The sequence below is a fragment of the Alosa alosa genome, chromosome 23, assembly GCF_017589495.1.
Source record: "Alosa alosa isolate M-15738 ecotype Scorff River chromosome 23, AALO_Geno_1.1, whole genome shotgun sequence".
NCBI classification, from domain to species: Eukaryota; Metazoa; Chordata; class Actinopteri; order Clupeiformes; family Clupeidae; genus Alosa; species Alosa alosa.
In genome coordinates this window covers 15,127,160-15,147,170 of record NC_063211.1, presented here as the reverse complement: position 1 = coordinate 15,147,170, position 20,011 = coordinate 15,127,160, and the positions used below count along the sequence as shown (strand labels likewise).

The 20,011-nt window shown below is 42.5% G+C and overlaps 1 protein-coding gene across 10 annotated transcripts; it reads right to left on the bottom strand.

The window, feature by feature from the left end:
- Positions 1 to 266: 266 nt before the first annotated feature.
- LOC125288894 (ETS-related transcription factor Elf-1-like) lies at positions 267 to 13,126 on the bottom strand. Of its 10 annotated transcripts, none has more exons than XM_048235593.1 (8): positions 13,055 to 13,126; positions 6,184 to 6,505; positions 5,755 to 5,908; positions 4,278 to 4,394; positions 3,926 to 4,072; positions 3,445 to 3,519; positions 3,118 to 3,310; positions 267 to 2,892 (listed from the first exon to the last, which is right to left on the bottom strand). In XM_048235593.1, the coding sequence occupies exons 2-8, from the start codon at positions 6,250 to 6,252 to the stop codon at positions 1,773 to 1,775; spliced, it is 1,875 nt and encodes a 624-aa protein (XP_048091550.1). In that variant the 5' UTR covers positions 6,253 to 6,505; positions 13,055 to 13,126; the 3' UTR covers positions 267 to 1,772. The 10 variants fall into 10 exon arrangements, with proteins under 10 accessions (XP_048091550.1, XP_048091555.1, XP_048091548.1 ...); XM_048235598.1 differs by lacking the exon at positions 13,055 to 13,126 and adding an exon at positions 7,681 to 8,194 and having other exon boundaries at positions 3,926 to 4,036; XM_048235591.1 differs by lacking the exon at positions 13,055 to 13,126 and adding an exon at positions 7,681 to 8,193.
- Positions 13,127 to 20,011: the final 6,885 nt, after the last annotated feature.

Genomic DNA, 20,011 nt, shown 5'->3' with positions numbered 1-20,011 from the left:
GGTTTAATTAAGTGTCTCTCAGGCAAGCCTGCTTACAAAGCGTATGTTTCTTGTTTGTCTGAAAACTTTCCTGCATATGCAAGGTATGCTCAAATTAACTGAATGTACTCACAGAGGATGTGGTTCATTATGCAATATTTAGATGGTCACTTGTAACAGGTTGAAACAGAATTTACTGGTAGCCTAATAACAGCCCATTAGAAAAAGATGTGCATGCTACTTTAATCTTTTAGCTTTCCTATAGAAACAGATAACTGATTATGCCGTTTGTGAAAATGTAAATTTTATTTCATAAATACAAATATAATGCATACATGTCACCAATGTATCTAGTTCTACTCAATAAAACGTATGAAAATGTAGGTAATATACCAGTATAAAACAAAGCTTCTGTTATTTGGATTGTACAATGTATTTGTCATGTTACAAGTTCCTACAATGATTTAGACTGAAATTGTACTCAAATAGCATTGAACAATAAAGGCAATGGGCTTTTTCATGAGGGCAGGAATGTAAATGAATGGCCATTGCACACTAAATGATTTCCATATTTGTAAAGAGGTCAGCATGAATATAATGTAAAACAAATCAACAGGACAAAAATCACACATAATGTATGGCATTCATACATACAAATAGTATGGTGCAGGACAGTGATGCATGTTATTTTTGCATAGGTCAGAAGAGATGAGACTTTAGGCAATAAATATAGAAAATCCTGACAGGATTCAAGCACTTATTGGTGGCATGCTGTTACCAATGGCTGTTACACACTTTCAACTGGACAGTGCATCCAGATAGGGCTATATCAATGCACTTTATAGGTAAGGTCACAACGCTAGAATGACTCGATTTGAAGACCGCAATATGTTGCGCTTTATTTCAGAGCTTTATCTCCCTGAGGGGAAAGTTTAAAAATAAAACAGAAACAAAAACATAGACAAACAAATTTTAAGTATTGTTTGAAAGGCAAACAATTGTTGCACGACTGACACAAGGCACCAGCAAATTGTGGTCATTTAGGTGTGATCATTTTCACAGATAGTGCATTACTGATGAAAAGATCCTCTCCAATGGCCACAAAGAATCATCAACAAACAACATTCTGGGCCATCTGGAAAACATACTACAGAATTTTCAGATGCTCTTTTACATATATTGCATATATGCATACCTCTGTCTGTTTCACAGACCAATGGTCCATTCTGTTATAGAATGAATGTTATGAACTCTTTAAAAAAATATTTGGTCTAATCTGTGTTGGATTTCTATATTAAGTATTTGCATGATTATGGCTTTATCCACTGTTCAGCTATATTGCTCAGTTTTTCCCTTTCTGCATTCACTAAACCACTAACTTTGCATTGGTGGCACTATGTAAATCATAGAAAAGTTTCCAAATGTATCTTTGGGAGGAGCTGACAGTATTTCCAATATCATGCCACTTGTGTTAAGAGTAGTTTACACTACAAGACAACTGTGGTTTGTTCAAGGATCCAAAGTATTAAGCATTACACAATTGCATTGTTATGAAGGTAGAAAGTAAATTCAAGGAAGGCAGAGTACTTTTGGACAAACAGTACGTTCCAGTGCATGTTATTTTTCTTAGGAAAATATAAAATATAAGGAAAATAAAGACAGAACAAAAAATTTTTTTCACAAAGCCTCATGTTCCTTGAGTTTTTCTGGCCCATTAAACCAACAGTATTCCCTGGATTTTATTTTCACAGAAGGCTTTGCTTCCTTATCTCCTTCCTTCAGTCTTCAGCAGCTCAGGTACTGGAGTTGTAGCCCACCCAGGAATCATTGATGATCATAACACTGAGCGCCTCCATCTTCCTTTTTGGCTGGCTCTCCGAGCCCTCCCCTCCCTCAATCCCCTGGGGGGCATCAGAGGTCGGCTCCGTGGCTTCCAGATCTCCTTGGGTATCCCTGCTCAGGTCATCCGACAACAAAAGGTTCTGCTCAGATTCTGTTGCCGTGACTGAGTGAATGACAGTTCCTGGAGGCTGGGAGAACAACTGTTGCCCAGCGGCACCAACAAGCGTTAAGGTCGTTGTGGCTGGGCCGGTGCCGTCTTGGACGGGAGTTTCGGTTTGGAGAAAGTCCGCCGTTTGGTTATTTCCCATGCTCTCCATGACGAGCGTCATCTGCTCGCCAGATGGCACCTGCTGCATAAGGAGATGAGGGGAAGCGATCAGGGTCCCACCGGCGTCTACCGTGGGCCCTACGGGCACGAGCTGCAGCGTGACTATCTGAGTGGCAGGATTCTCTGTCTGGGCGTCCTGCTGGGTCTGGGCCTGGTGCTGCATCAGGGTTCCCTGCTGCTGGGTGACGCTGTTCTCTTGCTTCTGCCGGAGGCTCCCCAGGAGCTGCGCTGTGCGGAACACGGAACCGTGGCGCCCAGGCTGCAGCGACTGCACGTTCTGCAGAGTCCGCAGCATCTCCGCGGAGACAATGGGCAGATGCTGCTGCTGGATGAGGCCCAGGGCCCGGCCTGTCTTGTTGGCAACGGTTCCACTTGCTGCTTTCTGGCCGCGCTGGCCTCCGTTCACAGCCCTGCGACGCACAGGGGCCTTAGCACCCCTGGTTGAAGGCTTTGTGGCAGTACTGGACAGTCTCGAAGGAGTGATGGCCGTGGATTTCTTAAGAGCCTCCTGGTCGCTTGAGGCTTCTTCGTCATCCACATCATCAGAATCTCCACTGTCATCTTCATCATCGTCATCATCATGGTCAACTTCATGCTGCATATCACTGTCACCGCCTCCTCCATCATCATCATCATCATCATCATCGTCTGTGATGTACACCATGTCTTTAGGCAGCTCAGCAAACTGGTAGACCAGCCTCTGACCCTCCACCTTATTCAGTATCCCACGCTGGTAGTAGTATCTGTAATGACAAGCAACAGAAATCAGCACAGCAGTACTTATGCATAGATTTTTGGTCTACCAAAAAAGAAGGTATTGCACAACCTATCCTCCCTTTTTAATGTTTTGAACACAAATTATTATTGTACCAGAGAACGTGAGATTAAATATTGACAACAAAGATTTTACACTTGTTTTATCAAATCTATAAAAATGTGAAACTTCCACCATCTACTCTATGACTTACCTCAGTGCTCTTCCCATTGTTTCATAGTTCATGTCCGGTTTGTTTTTATGCTTTCCCCAGAGCTGGGACACTGCTTTGGAGTCCACCAGCTTAAAGATGCCCTTCTCCTTGTTGGTCCACTTTATGTACCTGGGACAGGCTTTCCTGTCCTGCAGTAAGGCCATTAAGAACTCCCAGAGGTACAATGTATTTCCTGTGCCAACAATGAAAACAATTCCATTCAAATAAAAATCAAAAGCAAGCTGGTATTATAGGTGTGATGTGAGTATTTTGCCGTTAATCTTTCTTATTACACATTCATGGCTAACAGAGAAAACGATGCTATACCTCGGCCATCTTTGCTTTTCTTTATGTTGATGTCTGGAATAGGGGAACGCGTTCTCTGACGTCTTGGTTTTCTTCCTGTTGAAACAGTAAACACAATGTGTCAAAACATTATCCACTGAGGGTCAGTTTCTAGCGTGTGGATTTAGACTAGTCATAGGCTAACTACTTTTTCTCCATGGAGCTCTGCATTGAAGTTCTCTTCCATGGAAACTTGCTCTTACAGGCAAGCTACACCTGGCACGTTCCGTTTGCAGAGTGGAAAAATATTTTTAGAAGACTTTTTTGAATGTACGTGCCACTATCACGTCTGCAGCCAGTTACATTGCTTATAGAAGCTAATTGTTAGAGCATAACGCTCCACGAACAGAATACTTCAGTTACGTGCCTGGTGTAGACTGCCTGTTAGTGTTAAGTTTGCTTTAAATTAACAGTTTGCAGATCTGCATGTGGTGGCGAGTCTTTTTTAGTGCGTGTAGAGCACCTTTTTTGGTCTTTGGTTGTTGAGAGACCGTTTCAACCTCAACGTCCCGTTGAAGCTGAAGCCACTGTGGTTGCCCCTGGAGACCATCTGACAGGAAGGACACCTGGTTAACTGGAGTGGTGAAGACATCGCTTAGGAAAATTTGCGCTGCAGAAAAATTGGAATGGCTAGTGGGCATGCAAGACATACAGGGTTATGCTTTATGCAAAAAAACATTAGGCAAAAATGTGCATGGTGACAGTGTCTTGGCAGGGTATGATACAGAAAAACAACCATGTCAGTCCACAGCTAATTTCACATAGAAGTGTTCTGTGGTTCTCATATATATATATATGTGCAGACTGTGACTCACATAGGTGTTTCTCATCCAAGGTGAGGCTGAGTGAGGATGGGGAATCCATGTTTAGCAAAGCTTCGGCAGCTTCTATGGTCTCCATGGTGTCTTCCTCCCCACTCTGGAAGGCCTCCACTACAGTCAGAAAGAATGAAACAGACTTGAGTTGGCTTCTTTCAGTCACCCTCTAAAAAAACAATTAACCGAAGTGAAAAGTTTATCTAGGCACGCCAGATGTGTTGTTGGAGACCCTTCAGACATGAAATTAAGTATATAAATCCTTTCAGAGCGTTAAACACTGCATGTCATACGTTGCATAAACTAATTCTCCCACACTACATCTCGTCACTCCCATGCGTAATTCATATACTCTATACTTAAAATAGCCTACTAGGTTACAGATGAGGCCATCAGATGTAAACAGTTAGCCACTTGATGCAACAAAGGCAGGTAAGTTGTACTAAGTACACATTTTCGTCCACGGATATGCACAATGCTTGTTTGCGGTCGACACGAGTAGAAGTAAACTTTCTCCATCGAAATGAAGGGCAAACGCCGGAATTTTAAGAACTTCGATTGCTACAATGACGCATCGACACCCCACTGGCTACGTGCTAGCACAGCTAACCTGTTAGCATTAGAGTCTGATTGCTCAGGCCTGAAACTTTGCTTACTTCCGATGAACGGAGAGGCCTCAAAGTACTGGAGTTATATATGAGTATTGGACGGAAATGGCAAATTCCTTTTGTCAAGTGGATGATGTTGGCAATCCAGCTACGATGGTTCGAGTTGGTCCAGCTGGCGCACGACTGACGTCAATATTATGTTCTAGCTCACTTCCCTGGTCCATGTGCGAACGACGAGGGGTGGGGTCTACTCCCTAGGTCTAGCCCGAGTCCAGCACACAAACTTCACAAAGGGAGGGAATTGTGTCTCAACGGCTCTATTTGCACAGGTGAGGTCTTTGGCGAGGACAGCCATTATTAAAAGCCGTAGAGAATTTGTCTGAACAAATATTTAGCCTACACCACCGTTGTTCCTCATTGACATAAACCAGCAACATGCGATGACGGGTCAGTTAAACACTTCCTCGTGTCACCATCAACTTAAGAGTGAAATTGTTTTATTTTTATTTCAACATAGGTCTATGACATGCTTGTCTATGTTGGCAGATAAAGCATCTGCTCACCTTGGCCTGTAAGCTAGCCTACAAACAGATCTTCATGCCAGCAATAAATGTTCTCTGAAATATTCAGTCCATGAAGTTGTGATAACAGCTTAAAGAAAACAAGAAGACAAGACAAGCAACAAATATTGGCCCCTTGAAATGTGAAATATCTCAAATCTAATCTACTAGGCTACCATGGCATCAGCCTCCATGTCTTTTCATATGGTCACACACAAATACAATAGGCCCACTGACAAAGTATGGCACCTCCTTAAAAAAACTCATTTGAATATTCTATTTCGGACATGAGGAGGTAGTGCAACGCACCTGTCAGGGGAACATCATCCACTGTGTCATGGTCGAACGTTCCCAGGTGAGCGTGGGTCAGCTGTTGGTCACACACCAATCCGGAGTAACCGAGCAGATGGGAATGTGGCACCTGCTCCACAATCACAGCAGGGAAAGCAGAAGGATCCTCAAACTGAAATTGTGCACACACACACGCACCACACATACATACTTTATTAGGACAAACCCCAATACCAGCTGTTACCAATCTGTTGCTATTTGTTAAATCTATTGCTCATTTGTTGAATCATGCTAATGTGTTTTAGTGAAAACAACAACCAAAAAGCAGAATAATATATTACTGTTACATTCAGATCGCTAATGCTTGAAAGGTCTGTCTGAAAAGGCCTGAGTTGTTGGTAGATATGCAGTTGGCAAGTAGGGGAAGTATTTCAGGGTCCTATTTACCTGCTGAATGTGTTCTGGGTTGCCAACCATCTCTCTGTCTAGCTCAATGTTCTGAGCTGAAGCTTCCATATCGTGGTGGTGGGGGGTGCTCAGTGGATCATTGCAGTCTTCCTCTTAAGCATGTAGCATACCTCAACCAAAGTTTTCACACCCTACATCTAAGGCCTCAGGCCCTCAGCAGCTCTTTGCACTTCACGAAATCTTCCACTGGAGCAAAACTTTTTTTTTCTTTCCATAGATTTTGTTTGTCAACGAAGTACAGCGGAGTAGTTCCCTCTTGAAAGTGGGAACAGATGATAAGAGAGGAGAGTGTGGCTAGAACCTGTCACAACACACACACACACACACAAAAACAGCCATTACAGACAACAATCCACCATGGAACAGCACCAGTATAGTGCCTTACTTCGGGTGTTTAAACAGGCAAATGTTTCAAGCATACATCAGATGATAAGCGCTTTGAAATTGCACATCAAGGAGATGTGTCGGCCTTTGCAGAGCATATATACAGAATCATTCAGACGTGCAAACCAGAATAAAACTGTCAAAGCCCAGCAGCAACCACTCTGCCGAGCGATTATTTTTTACCCCCGCAAACCCCCCCACCCCCATCACTCTTTACCTTATCTCTGTGCCGTGCTTTTCCGCAGGGCTCTGTAAACACCATTTGTTCTCTTCCTCCATTTCTGTTTCTCTCTCTCACACACACACACACACACACTCTTTTGCTCTCTTGTTGCTTATCTGGCTCATAGACACAGCACACGAGAAAGAGGAAGGAAGTCTCTGTGTGATGTCAGAGAGGAGGGGAAGCGAGCAGAGGCTGCAGGCAGCTGTGGTCAGGCAGGCCAGACTCTCAGGCAAAATGTCAGTGCTTCTCTATCTTGCTGAGGTGTGTGTGTGTGTGTGTTTGAGAGTGTGTTGGGGGTGGGGTGGGGGGTCTATCGATGGTCCTGTTTGTGACCGTTTATGGTGTAAGCACTACTCGTGAAAACAGCTGCATTGCTCTGGGGTTGATCTTGGGGACAACAGAGATAATACATAATAAGAAAAGGCCTTTAGATTCCAACTGGATGTTTTTCTTGATGTGAGGTTTTGTAGATAAATTGTAATGCATTTTTTTGGTATTTGGTATGGCACAGCTGAGGTTGAGCAACAGCCACTCTGTTTTCTGTCTATCCTTCCAACTTTAAGATTACAGCAAATTCCTCTTTTAAGCCCATCACCAGACTGACAAATCAGATCATGATCATAAAAACGTGAAAGCCTACCAGCAACCGCTGAAGGCCTACAAGCAAAGGTCTCTCAGTACATTTCTCTGCACTTATTATCTTTTCCCATCCATCAAGACTACTGGACTGGACCCACCCTCCATAGACATAAAGTAGAAATCCAATAAGCAGTAGTACACATCAGCACAAAAGTACCTTTTCCTTCACCTAGGTGTATTTGGCCTACTGTCGAGATCAATACGACTGCTGTATAAATGCCACTCACCTCATCACGAGCATTTATGGCGTTTAGGGGAACGACCCGATGAAAGTCCGGAGATATCAATGACCATTATCTTGTTTTAGCTTGTCCCAGACCATCTGGTTGGTGTCTGTTTTTTCGTGCGCTTCGCCTTTCTTATGTGTTTATGTTGTTGAGACAAGTAAACTTTCTCGCGGTCTTTTATCTCCTCTACCTACCTGCTCTCCCCCATTCCTCTCAGGCTCACCACTCCCTCCTGCGGTGTCAGGTTACAGAGCGTAAGCATGGTGACCTCACCTTGACGACCAGCCTACTGCTACAACTCACCTGAGAGCACGCCTATCAGGGCCTTTTACAGCGCCTCTGCAATTAACCCTTTAAGGGCAGACCTCCCTTCTTGATGCCTCGCCACTGAATCAGGCCTTGTCTAGGTCTAATCTTCCAACATGTATTTGGTCTTAATGCAATGACTATAGTAGTATACATTACAATAATATGGACCCTTTCAAGAGAGTTCCATTATCAGCATCATAGTTGGCCCCACAAGGCTTCCGTTTTAACATTCCATATGTTATCTTAATGCAGAGGAAGTAGATTGGGGCCCAAATAGAACGTTCAAGCATTGTTTTTGTTTTTATTGTTGAAAGGGTCTATAACTACAATAGTGTACTTTTATTATATTTGGATTCTAATAATATAGACTGTTTAGCATATTTGTTCTGTACTTCTCAGTGTACTTGTTAACTGTGTCTTTGTAGAGATGTCATGTATGAATGTTCAGTTCAGCATGAATAGCTTGAGCTATGGCAAAGGTCGTTCTTGTTGACTAGTGAAGAGTTTTGCTTATTTTGTCTCTCAGGAAGATAAATATATCTCTGGGTGGTACCTAATGTATGATGGAACAAATTCCTTTGCAGTAAGACATTTCCATAAACCGTTGTAAAACGGTTATTCTTTAACATCATAGACAAGTGGTGGTTTTCTCCCCAGCGTCTATCTGAAGCCCCCCAATGCATCTTTGCTGCTGCGGAGCTGCTTTTAAACTCTCACTACGGTGAAGAGAGAGAGAGAGAGAGAGAGAGAGAGAGAGAGAGAGCGTGCAGGCTCATGTGAACAGAGGAGCTTAGTCCCCGGGGTTTACTGGAGTGTCTTACAGCGGCTGCCTGCTGCTTTTGTGCCTGCTACAAGCGTTTTATGTTTACCACAACTGAAGAAGAACAGACCAGACAGAACTGAAGTCGAAGGATAACTGCTGTCCCACTCACCTCCTCAAGATAAACTAATACCAAAAATGCTGTACGGTAGAAAGTTCTAGAAGGGTAGAAAGTACAGCATGGACATTTAACTGTGAAACAGCAACCTCCTGTTTTCATTCACCTGAAACTATGCTACGTGGCCCACACACACATAACGGATAATCACACACACACACACACACACACACACACACACACAATTATATATTTAGGTGTCGTGGCCTGAGTGAGAGGAGAGAATAGCCCAGACAAACAAGCCGTTATCACACAGGAAGCACTGTGGGCCTGCTGGCTCTGCCAGGCGTTGCACATGGAGCAGATGTGAGTCCCCATAGGTCCCCCTCACACGTCCCCACCTGCACACATGACTTTACTTAACGTCAGCTCTACACAAAGCATCAGCCCCCTAACTTAACCCGTTTACATGTTCATGTTTAGTCATTTAACTGATGCTTTAATCCCACTTATGTAAATCTGCAAAATAGTATTTGTGCCTCTTGGGTGTCAATTCATGACCAACCCATTTCTTCACCTTGCTTTACCAGTTGGGCAACAGGAGCACAATCAGAACTTGGCTGCCAATATCCTGTCAGACAGTCATACCTGTTGCTTGTTCTCTAAATTTGACTGTAGCCATCGTGTTTGTGTATTGGCTTAAACGGTTGAATTTGAATGAGATATTCAGGTCTTTTTTGAGCTTATGAATTTGCGTTGATAATGAAAAAAATGGGTCTGCATGGCCCATCACACAGAGCTGTGCTGAACATGTCCCCTCAGGTTAAACAGCCTGCACATGATTATCAGCAAACATTAGCTAGTGTGTATTTGAGCGACGGCAGACGCGTTCAAGAAAGCTTTGGAAACTGTCACATGAAACTGAAGATGTAGCAGCAAAAGGCAAACATTTTGCCGACCAAGCAGTGCACCCATTGTTATGCTAGGCAGCCCATCATCCCCCCACACACACACCTACCTCTACCCAGTCCATGTGTAAGCATAGCTACAGCCGTGCCAGGCCGATGGCGGTGCAAAGTGCTTATCAGCAGTGGTTTGTGCTGTCTCTGCCATCCTGTTATCAACCTTGGCCTATTTATTTCCCTCTTGCTCTATTCCCTCCTCTATTTTTTGCTCCCTCTCTCTTTCACCCCTTTCACTCTGTTTCTCTCTCTCTCTGGCTGTCTCTCTCCATTTCTCTCTCATCTCTCTCGTTCCATTTGTCTTTTTCTCTCTTGCTATCTCCATCTCTACTAACCCCTCTCCATCTCTCCTTCTTGTTCTCTCTCTCTTTTCTGTCTGTCTCCCTCTATTTAACTCCCCTCCCCCCACCTCTCTTTTCTGGGTGGAGGTGTTTTGATAATACTGAAGCCTCAGTGAGCTTGTCCCTCTTCAGGGAGTCTTCCTCAACTATGGCCTTGTATACATCTCACACATGCATATTGCAGTGAAAGCACATCAAAGCTGTGGAACATCTCTTTACTCTAGAGGAAGGTGCAGAACCGTGTGTGTGTGTGTGTGTGTGTGTGTGTGTGTGCATGCACATGCATTTGTGTGTGTGTCGAGAGAGGAATAGATGGTAGAGCAGGGCTCCATATTGTTTCTGCCGGTGCAAAGCCTTGCATCTCATGCAGCGCAAGTTATAAACGCAAGTAATTCACTCCAATTTAAATAGAGACAAGCCCCATGTAGCAGACATGCCAGAATTAAGCAATTCATTCTAGGTTAGATGGAGCTATTACAATTTGTGTACATATTTGTGGTGAACATATTCATCATCAACTGTTTTTTAAATTCCTCAGCTTGTTTTGAAAAGACAAGAATGGAGAACCCTACCATAAACTATTTTTCAGATACCGAAAATGCCTAATTGATCGAGGTGTACCTAATTGTGCCACTCTAATAAGGTACAATTTTGGTCACTATGGCAGTACCCCTTATCTGATATGTTTGTTTGGAAAGGGTACATAAATGGTTCAGAAACTGTAGGCTACATATGTAATAGGTAGCCTATAGTGTAGGTGCAGAATCTTTACTTACAACCACAGATACAAGAACAAGAATAGCCTACGGCAACATCACGGTATTTGAAAACAAACACATGGACAAAGACTGACCAAGACCTAGGAAAGATAAGGATTTAAATAGAGCTATTTTACAGCAGCCATTTTGACATGAAATATTAGGGCAAGCCCAGGTGTAGCAGAATCAGAACCTCAATTAATGTCATTGGTAACACCTGAATGGCTGCTGTGATAAAGGTCCATGCAATGGGCTAGGCAAGACTAACAAGGCACAGGTGGGAAAGAAACAAGGGAATAACCAGGGAACAGAACAAGACCCAGGTGAGGGGTGGAGACATGGGGTGCGTTCATGTTCAGGTAGCCGCTTACAGCAACAGCGACAACTTAAGGACACTATCGATCCGACACGCTCCGCATGAGTCCGTCACCACTTGCCGCGCACTTCAGCGGTGAAATTGCGCCAGAACTGGCAAGCATTGGTAAACATTGGATTGTATTGAGCGGCGCCGACAAAATAGAACTGAATCATATACACAGCGGCGGTGGCAGAGTTTGATGCTGGTGTGTGGGGTTGTATGGAAAACAGTGGAATCTAATGTAATCAAATGTCGAAAGCAGTGTGCGCCTCACTCACGCAGTGTAGACTGGACTTCATACAATGCATTTTGTTATTATGTGAATCCCAGCATGCATTCCTTTACACCAGCACCATCAGTGGCTACCTGAAGATGAACACACCCTGGGATACAATAAGAAGGGTAAACAAAGGAACACATGGTACAAGACACAGGAAGTAAATAAAGGGCAACAAGAAGTAACATGAGCTGACATGATTAATACAAAATAAAAGGACAGACAGGGAAATGCAGGAAATCAGGACAAGACTCTTACAACATATTAGCACCCCAGGGCTCAATTGTAAACCCTGTAGGATACATCACATAGAGATTAATATCACATGGTAATACAAACAATGTAACAATGAGGCCTCTATGGCCAGACTATACTTGTTTACTGCCTGATTAGTGCAATCATTACCCTCTATTGCTTTCATTCAAACATTAGTAAGCATAGGCCTGCACTTTTTATTGAGATGTGTGTTCGGAATCTAACAGTTCATATCTGCAATACTGGTGTATTTTTCCAAATAGCACAGGAAAACCTTCCCTTCCTTTTCTAAACCACAGGGGACAGTTTGCATCTGAATCCTCTAAATATATATATATTTAATCTCTTATTTCACTTATTACATTAAAACTCATATTTTAGACATCAATATTTATCGCTACATTCAAGTTTGAAATCTGTAGAATTAGTTAATTATAAGTCATATTTAGCAACAATGGAAACTAAACAGCATTCTTTCATGTGAAAGTAAATGGCGCAATAGTGATCTACTTTTTAACAGCAGACACTTCTCCACTGTGACGACACTGAGGAAACTTTACACACAGCGTGAAGTCAATAGATTTAAGTCTCCTAGATGACAAACATGCTCCCGTTGAGCACTTTCAAAATCAAAACAAAGACAAGCCATCATGCCTAAATTAATCAACCTCATTTTTCAAATCAGAGACTATTTCAAAACATACATCCAACCACGCTTTCACATATAATACATCAAATAGATTACTTAGACTGAGTGAGATATCTTCTACCTATTTAACTCTACTGAGTGTTACTAAAGAGTTAAATATGCTCAAATGTGCGGCCCTTTTGTCAGAGTGGTGTTCTGATAATCATCTACCCATGTTGGCATAAATATTTAACTTCTTTCCTGCTCTCTTTCTTTGTGTGCAGGTTGCATGTGGTGTAGACTAGAGGTGTTTGATATTTGTTCCGTTTGCTCTCTGTGGTCTGTGTTTAGACCTGGACATTATCAGCAGACATAGGACTTATGATTGTTCTAATGGCAGAACCTACTATGGCGCGCACTGCGTTGACACATGGACTGCACGATAGCTTTCACTTTCACTTTAGTTACAGCCTTAGTTACACATACACTTGTATACACACACACACACACACACACACACACACACATCTAGAGATGCACACCGTTCTCCAGCTACGCTAGTTAAACTTTTTTTATTTCACTTGATATGAAATGTGTAAGCACAGTACCTTTAGTGGTGAGTCTAGTGCTGTGTGTTATTTTCTCCCTGAGAGAGAGGACTGCTGGCTTGCTGGAGAAGGCCACAGCGTGTGTGGTTGGAAGAGGAAGTGAGGCAAACGGTGCTGTTATGTGGCTCTGCATAAGCCCCGCCCCTGTGGCTGCTCCTGCAGCGGTGTGTGTGTATGTGTGTGTGTGTGTGTGTTGTGCTGTTCAGGTAGAGGGGGCCAGTGAGAACAGCTGATAGGCCTTTTCCGCACACACTTCACTCGCTCCTGTTTGGAGGGTTTTGACCAAAAATGACTTGATTCGGAACCTGAAAAGTTGGTTTGGAGCTGGCACCAAATGATAGCTGTGAACCGTAGTCAACCGTAGTTCAGTTTTGCATGCATCGCCTTCTGTTGGTGATGCGTCTTTGGTTCTGTTCAATCAAAACCGGTGGAAATGTAAGATGGTTCACTAGATGACAGCATGGTTGAAAGAAATCTGAATGGAATCAATTCTCTGTGGAGAAATACCCTGAGTGGAGCAGAACAGACTAGCTGCCATTACAGGTGGGACTCATCAGATCTGTGTGCTGTTTGGTTAGGGAGTGCTGTAGAGGAGGGAATGCCAGGCATGTGCTCATAGTGTCTAACCTGAACACGTTTATCTAAGAGAAGTAGTAAACTTCCACAAAGGAGAAATCTGGTGAGTTTTCACATGGATCTCTGGTTTTCGAGGTCACCAAGTACTGTCGGTATGGAAAAAACCCTGAAAACAACCAGATTTACCTAGATCGAGTTGCTACAGCCAGCCGTTAACGCAGCCAGGCAGCTACAGCGCTACACATGGGGGCATGTACATGGGGGCTCAGGGACAAGCCAGAGTGCTGCCTGGCTGCATTAGCTGGCTGTAGCAACTCGAGCTAGGTAAAACTGGTTGTTTTAATTTTTTCCGTATGTGTGATTGGTGTGTTTTTGCCAGGAGAATGAAGTCATGGTGCTCTATTCTGAGCTCATTTGTCCAGGTTAGTCACTTAACCACATACTTACTGTCCACACAGAGGCTTGTGAAGTTAGTGTCCATGGGTGTCCCCCGGTGACTCACTCTCCTATACTCATCTTGGTTTGGTCAGTGGAAGGGATTTTAGGGCAAGCACTTCTACATGTTTTACTTTTTAGAACATTGTGGAGTTGCAGATAGTGTGTTACAGTCAGTAATGATTTTTTTATTATTTAATTATTTTGCCAAATTGGATGGAAAAGTGAAACAGGACTTTTTTACATCCCCCAACACATTGAAGTACAGTAACAAAGTGACAGCAGTTAGAAAGTCAAGACAAGGACATTTTGGTCTTTTATTAAAGTCGATGAAACTCTCCTTCAGCCCCTGGGAGCAGTGCCTTATGCCTCTCTGACATGGGTGGACCTTGGGGAAAAAGTCTCCATTTGACCAGCTGGGGGCGCCCTTCAGTCTGAGCCAAGGGAATTCTGCCTGTCATTTTGGCAGCAAGCTCATTTAATTGGTTTCTTCTCCTTTGCTGGCTCAGACAAGTGATATATTGAGATACAAGGGCGTTGCAAGGAATTCTGGTCCATCTGTTAAGTCTCAACCTCTGTGTGTGCATCTCCAAAATCTTTGATGATGGCTTAGATGAGCTGGGATTTATGATGTTCAGTCACGTTACAAGACAGACATTTCATTTTCAAAATATTTTTGTTTTATATTTATAGAGATACAATTAGTAGACTAAGATTATTACTTCTTGGAAGTATTTAGGAAAAATTGTCAATTCTAAAGCCTTGAATGTTTCTTTTTTAAGAGTCCTGATATGAAAACATAAAAAATGAGATATGCATTCCTTTTAAGTGAAACACCAAATAACTGGACACAAACGCAGAAACAAAGGATGTTGATGTTTTCAAACTAAAAATATGATAGCATATGCTGCCATATGTTCAAGAGGAAGTAGAGATGCAACGTTAGAAATTGCTGGTTACAATAGACAAAGCAAAACCGATATTTAATAATATGACTTCTGCATAACACTTCACAAGCATATTTCTTCCCTGGGTGACAACCATTTTTGAAGTTGGCCTTTACAGTGTATGTTTGACAAACTAATTGACTTTGTTTAGATTAACTGTCATGACTCCATTCTTAGAGAATAAATTCTTAAAGAATACATGCCTTAAGATTTGTCCATTTATCCAAATGACAAACCCCTTTTTGCTTGAATGTGCTTTATCAATCTGCCTGTAACAGTGAAAGGGGGTGCCACTGCCTACCCAAATGCTTAATTTTTCGAGGACTTCTTTATTGCTCTGTTTGATTTTAGCAATGGTCAACAACAAAATGCAACAACAACAACAAATAATAATAATAATTAATAGAAGAATTCCCTCTCCCAATGCTTCATTTCTTTGTTAGATTCAGTATTGGCCTAAATTCTCTGGCTATTCACTGCTTTGACATTTTTTCCTGCAAAGTGTTTGAACTGCTAAGCCAAAAGTATGCAGGACTATTTTCACTCCTCTGTCCAAATGTTGGTGTAACATGTGCCAGATGTAACTGGGTGAACCCTCCCTGATTTTTCGCTCCTAGTGCTCGTTGCAACGATCAAATGAATGTGGAGACGATTCACTGAACAGGAAATGATTTGGGTCATACGGACTCTCAGGTGTATGATTAATTGCCTGAGTGTTTGGTATTTTCTGAGCAACTCCAGTCATTAGAAATCTCATTAAATTCACAATACATTTTAGTTTATTTAAACCTCTGAAAAAAATGTAGGTTATAATGGCAGGCTTGTTTTCCCAGTCAATAGTGGGAAATCTGTTGTATAAATTGCCCCCTTCCTCTCCATATTTCAAATCACACAGTCATATGCTGAGAAGACCAGGGGTGAGAGAAGGGAATGCAGATTGGATACAGGATGAATTCAAGGCTATAGTCACAGAATCGCTCTGAAAGAGAATAATAAGGCCTTAGTGAAATTGAAAATAAATCAATAGATATAAAGGGAATGCCATGAGTTTATGGGAAGCAGATTGCGATGAAAATTGGAAATGACATACAAACTCACACAAGATATCTTGGGGTATTTGGAATGTGTAAAGCAATAAATGGAAAGACGGTGTGTGCGTGTATGTATGTGTATTCTGCACAGGCACACACCCATGTGTGTGTGTAAATGCATATATTTGCTTAAGTGTGTGTATGCGTGTCTGTGTGTGTGTAATGCATGTATGCACGTGTGTGTATGTGTGTGTATGGGCTTGAAGAAATCGGACATCTCCAAACCTCAAAGATCTGGAAGCACTCTGAACCACTGAGACGCTGGCGCTTACTCCTCGCTAAGGTATTCTTCTAAGATAGAGTACGAGAGGTCACAAGACTGCACTGCTCTGTGTCTAATAAAAAGCTTTGATGTTAGAATGGCTCTTGCTGAGTTTTCAGTAGGTATGTGCCTACGCCTCCATAAACTGAGATGTTTTCTACATTTTATCATGCAGTTCTTCTCTGTGGCCCAAAGAATTGCAAATTAAATATTTTTGCTGTTTTTTTTTATTTATATTTCTTGTTTCACAATCTGTGCTGGGCAAAAGAGAAAGCAAGAAAGAACCATCCTTGTTCAACCAACCCTGTTCAGAATATACTTTTTTAACAAAACAATAACACAAGCTACAAATTGACTTGCTGCTCAGATGTCTTTGACAGTGTCTCAGGGCATGCAGGGATTTTTGTTCTGTCCATTTTCTAATGCTCTTATTTTTTTGCCCTCGAGACAGGACAACGAGACAAAACACAAATTAAGCAGTAAAAGTGAGAGGCGTCTCTTTTCTTCTCCTACTGGACCCCTGAAGGCAATCACTCTACAAGATCTTTGATTGGCTGGAGAGGGTCAAAGGGGAGCCCTGATTCGATAAAGAGTGTTGACTGGGGACGGAATGTTTTCACAAAGACCAAGCGAGAAGAGGTCGACGCTGTTCGCCTCAGTGGTACTGTTGTTCTCAATTTTACAGTCGGAGGGTGGGGGGAGGGGGGGCTGTCTACAGAAAGCGTCTTTCATGCTGTAATATGCTGAGCATGACGACCAGTCAGTTGAAGAGAGGAGGCGGTGTGGGGTGGTGGGGGTGGGTGTACCCAGGTCAAGAGAAGGCGCTATGTCCTCGTTCCTCACATGACAGCCTGGAGACACAGGCATGTAAAACCCATGACATTCAGAGGGATATGAAGAAAGTCAGTGTTTGTTTCCAGGGCTTACATCTAAATCTTCCCCTGTCGATAAACACAAGTCAATACGCACACACTTTTGGATCTAACTGGGACATTTTGCAATCTTGATTTTGCTTATAGTGTGGGTATTTCATTCGTTTGGCTAGAATGGCGTATGGGGACTATCAGATTGTTCCCAGAAGTTATGCTGAACTTTTGATCTTTTCTTTTCTTTGGCCTAGACTAACCCCTCATGAGATCTGATGATTGTTTGGGCAGAATGGGGTGATGACAGTTCTCGGGGACGAATCAGCCCCAGCCAGTATGCTAGCTGAAGATACTGTTCAAGCACAAGATACTGTTCAAGCACAAGACGCTGTCTCTGTGCATTGGTCCAGAGCCCAGATACACTTCAGTGTAAGTGGGACAAGATCCATTTCGGATGTCGCAAGTCACATTCAAAAAAGAACAAGACCTATAAAACAAAAACATGTGAATCTAAATATCTGGGTAGGATAAGTGGGTGTCTGAAGACAGAAGTGCGTGTAACATTTACATTTATTCATTTAGCAGACACTTTTCATCCAAAGCGACTTACAGTACATATGTCAATTCTTTAACAGGGCCATTGTTCAAGTGCCTTGCTCAAAGTTACAACAGTGGAAGTCGAGAATTGAACCCACAACTTTCAGACTGCTGCATGCTAGCCCAGCTCCATATCCACTCCCCTACCACCGCCCCTCTACACTACCACAGCATGTACAAATGTTTTCTCAACCTGTGTGATGTAATAGGCCACCTGTAGTTGTTGATCTTGGCTGCACAGCCTCCTAGATAGACTGCATGCTCCCTCTAATACAACTCATGTGGAGTTACCCATCACATAAGTAGCCCGGGACCTGGGCCTGCTGCAGGGGCTGGGGGCATGGAGACATTAGTTATGCCTGCTGTAGCTCTCTAGCTGTGTGGAGTAAATAGGCACAAAAGACTGATTGGAGAGCTAGAAAACTACCAGGTCTTGACCGGTCTGCCTGTGGACAGGGACTGAACGAGCTATGTGTGTGTTCGTGTGTGTGTCTCTCTCTCTCTTTCTCTCTCTCTGTCTGTCTGTCTGTGTGTGTGTTTGTGTGTGTGTGTGTGCCTGTGAGTGGGTTGTATATGTCCACAAGTTTGTGTGTGTGTGTGAGTGAGTCTGTTCACAGCGTAAAAGAGCTTTGCGACTCAGCCTTCTTAGTCTTGGTAAATAAACATCAAAGAATTAAAACACAGACGTCCTGTGGCTGAGGGGAAGATGTATAATCCTCTCCAGTGTGCCTACAGCAAACACATCTGAAGAGCAGCCCACTCGGTCCGGGCTCGTTGTAACCTTGGAAAGATATTCATGGTGATGCTTTTGAAATGACGGAAGACAACACACATTGCCTTAGAGGAACAGCATTTCAATGTTCAGTACAGACCCTGATAGGCCCCCCTTCGGACTCTCTGCTTTTGCTCTCCGTGATGTAATGCTAATTGCTTTGCCGTGTGCTACCTTTGCCCAAAAAAACCTAAGTCCTACCTCCACCTGACCCCATTCTGTCAGTTCTGTGTCCTTCTCCTGGCGTCAGCTGTCAATTGAGCGTCATATGAATTGAGATACCTGATGGGCCTGACATTAAGAGACGCTTCAAAGCTAGATCATGGATCAGTTTGACACCTGTCTTCTAATGATGCATTATTCATGGTCCAGGCAGGCAGGCAGGCAGGCAGCCTCTTTCCTTCGGTCGGCAGTGGAGCATGTGCGTCATAGACAGCTTTCGAATAGAGTAACCCCTACTCAATTATGCTGAGGTTGACGGTTAGAGTAGATCACAAGTTAGCGATCAAGAGTACAACTCTCCTTCTGCTAACTGCTCTATGATTTTACAGGATTTAAGAATAGTTTGTGGGCAGTTGCTTTGGTTTTTTATTGCTTTATTTTGTTTTTGGTAAGAGCAATGTAAAGCTTTGTTTCTATAGAATGTCCTTGTATTTGCAGACAAGTTATAAAATGGTGACCCTTTATAGACACAAGTGTATACATCAGTAACTTTTCAGTAACACTTTACTTGGATAGTCTGTTTACAGAGACTTTGGTTCAGATTTGCTCATAGATAATTGGTTTAGATTCAGGTTCAATATGTAAAATTATTCTTGAACAGTTACTGAACCCGTAACTTTAACCATAATCATAAACTGTAGTCAACAGATAGTTTGTTGATAATCTGAGCATCTGTATAGTCAGTCTGTGGGTGGACTATTCAAGTTAAGTGTAACCATCTTTTCAAACATACATCAAAAGGTAACTGATATGACAAATGGCTTCTTATCATGGAAATACTCTTTATACTCTTAATACACTTTATCATGACATCAAAAGTTTATGGTTTTTTTGAACAATTATGATATAATACTTTTAAAGTAGAGTCTTATATTTATTTAAACAGTTAAGAGCTACTATTATTTTCTCAAAATTGAAATAAAATATTCTAAATTAGTTTTTCAATAATTCATCCAATCTTGCTTGAAGGTCATTAAAAGTCACCGATTTGACAGCACTAGACAAACTTATTAAGTTGGACAGACACTGTACAATTTAAGTCCCATCCCCCGATTCAGTCGGACCCAACAAACTTCAGAATCGGAACAAATTCCTGTCTGTTTTGTTGTGCAGTTTTCAGCAGGCTTATGACGCCCGATTAAAAGATGTAAAAATCAGTGTTCCAGTTCCGGACTGATCGGGTTGGATT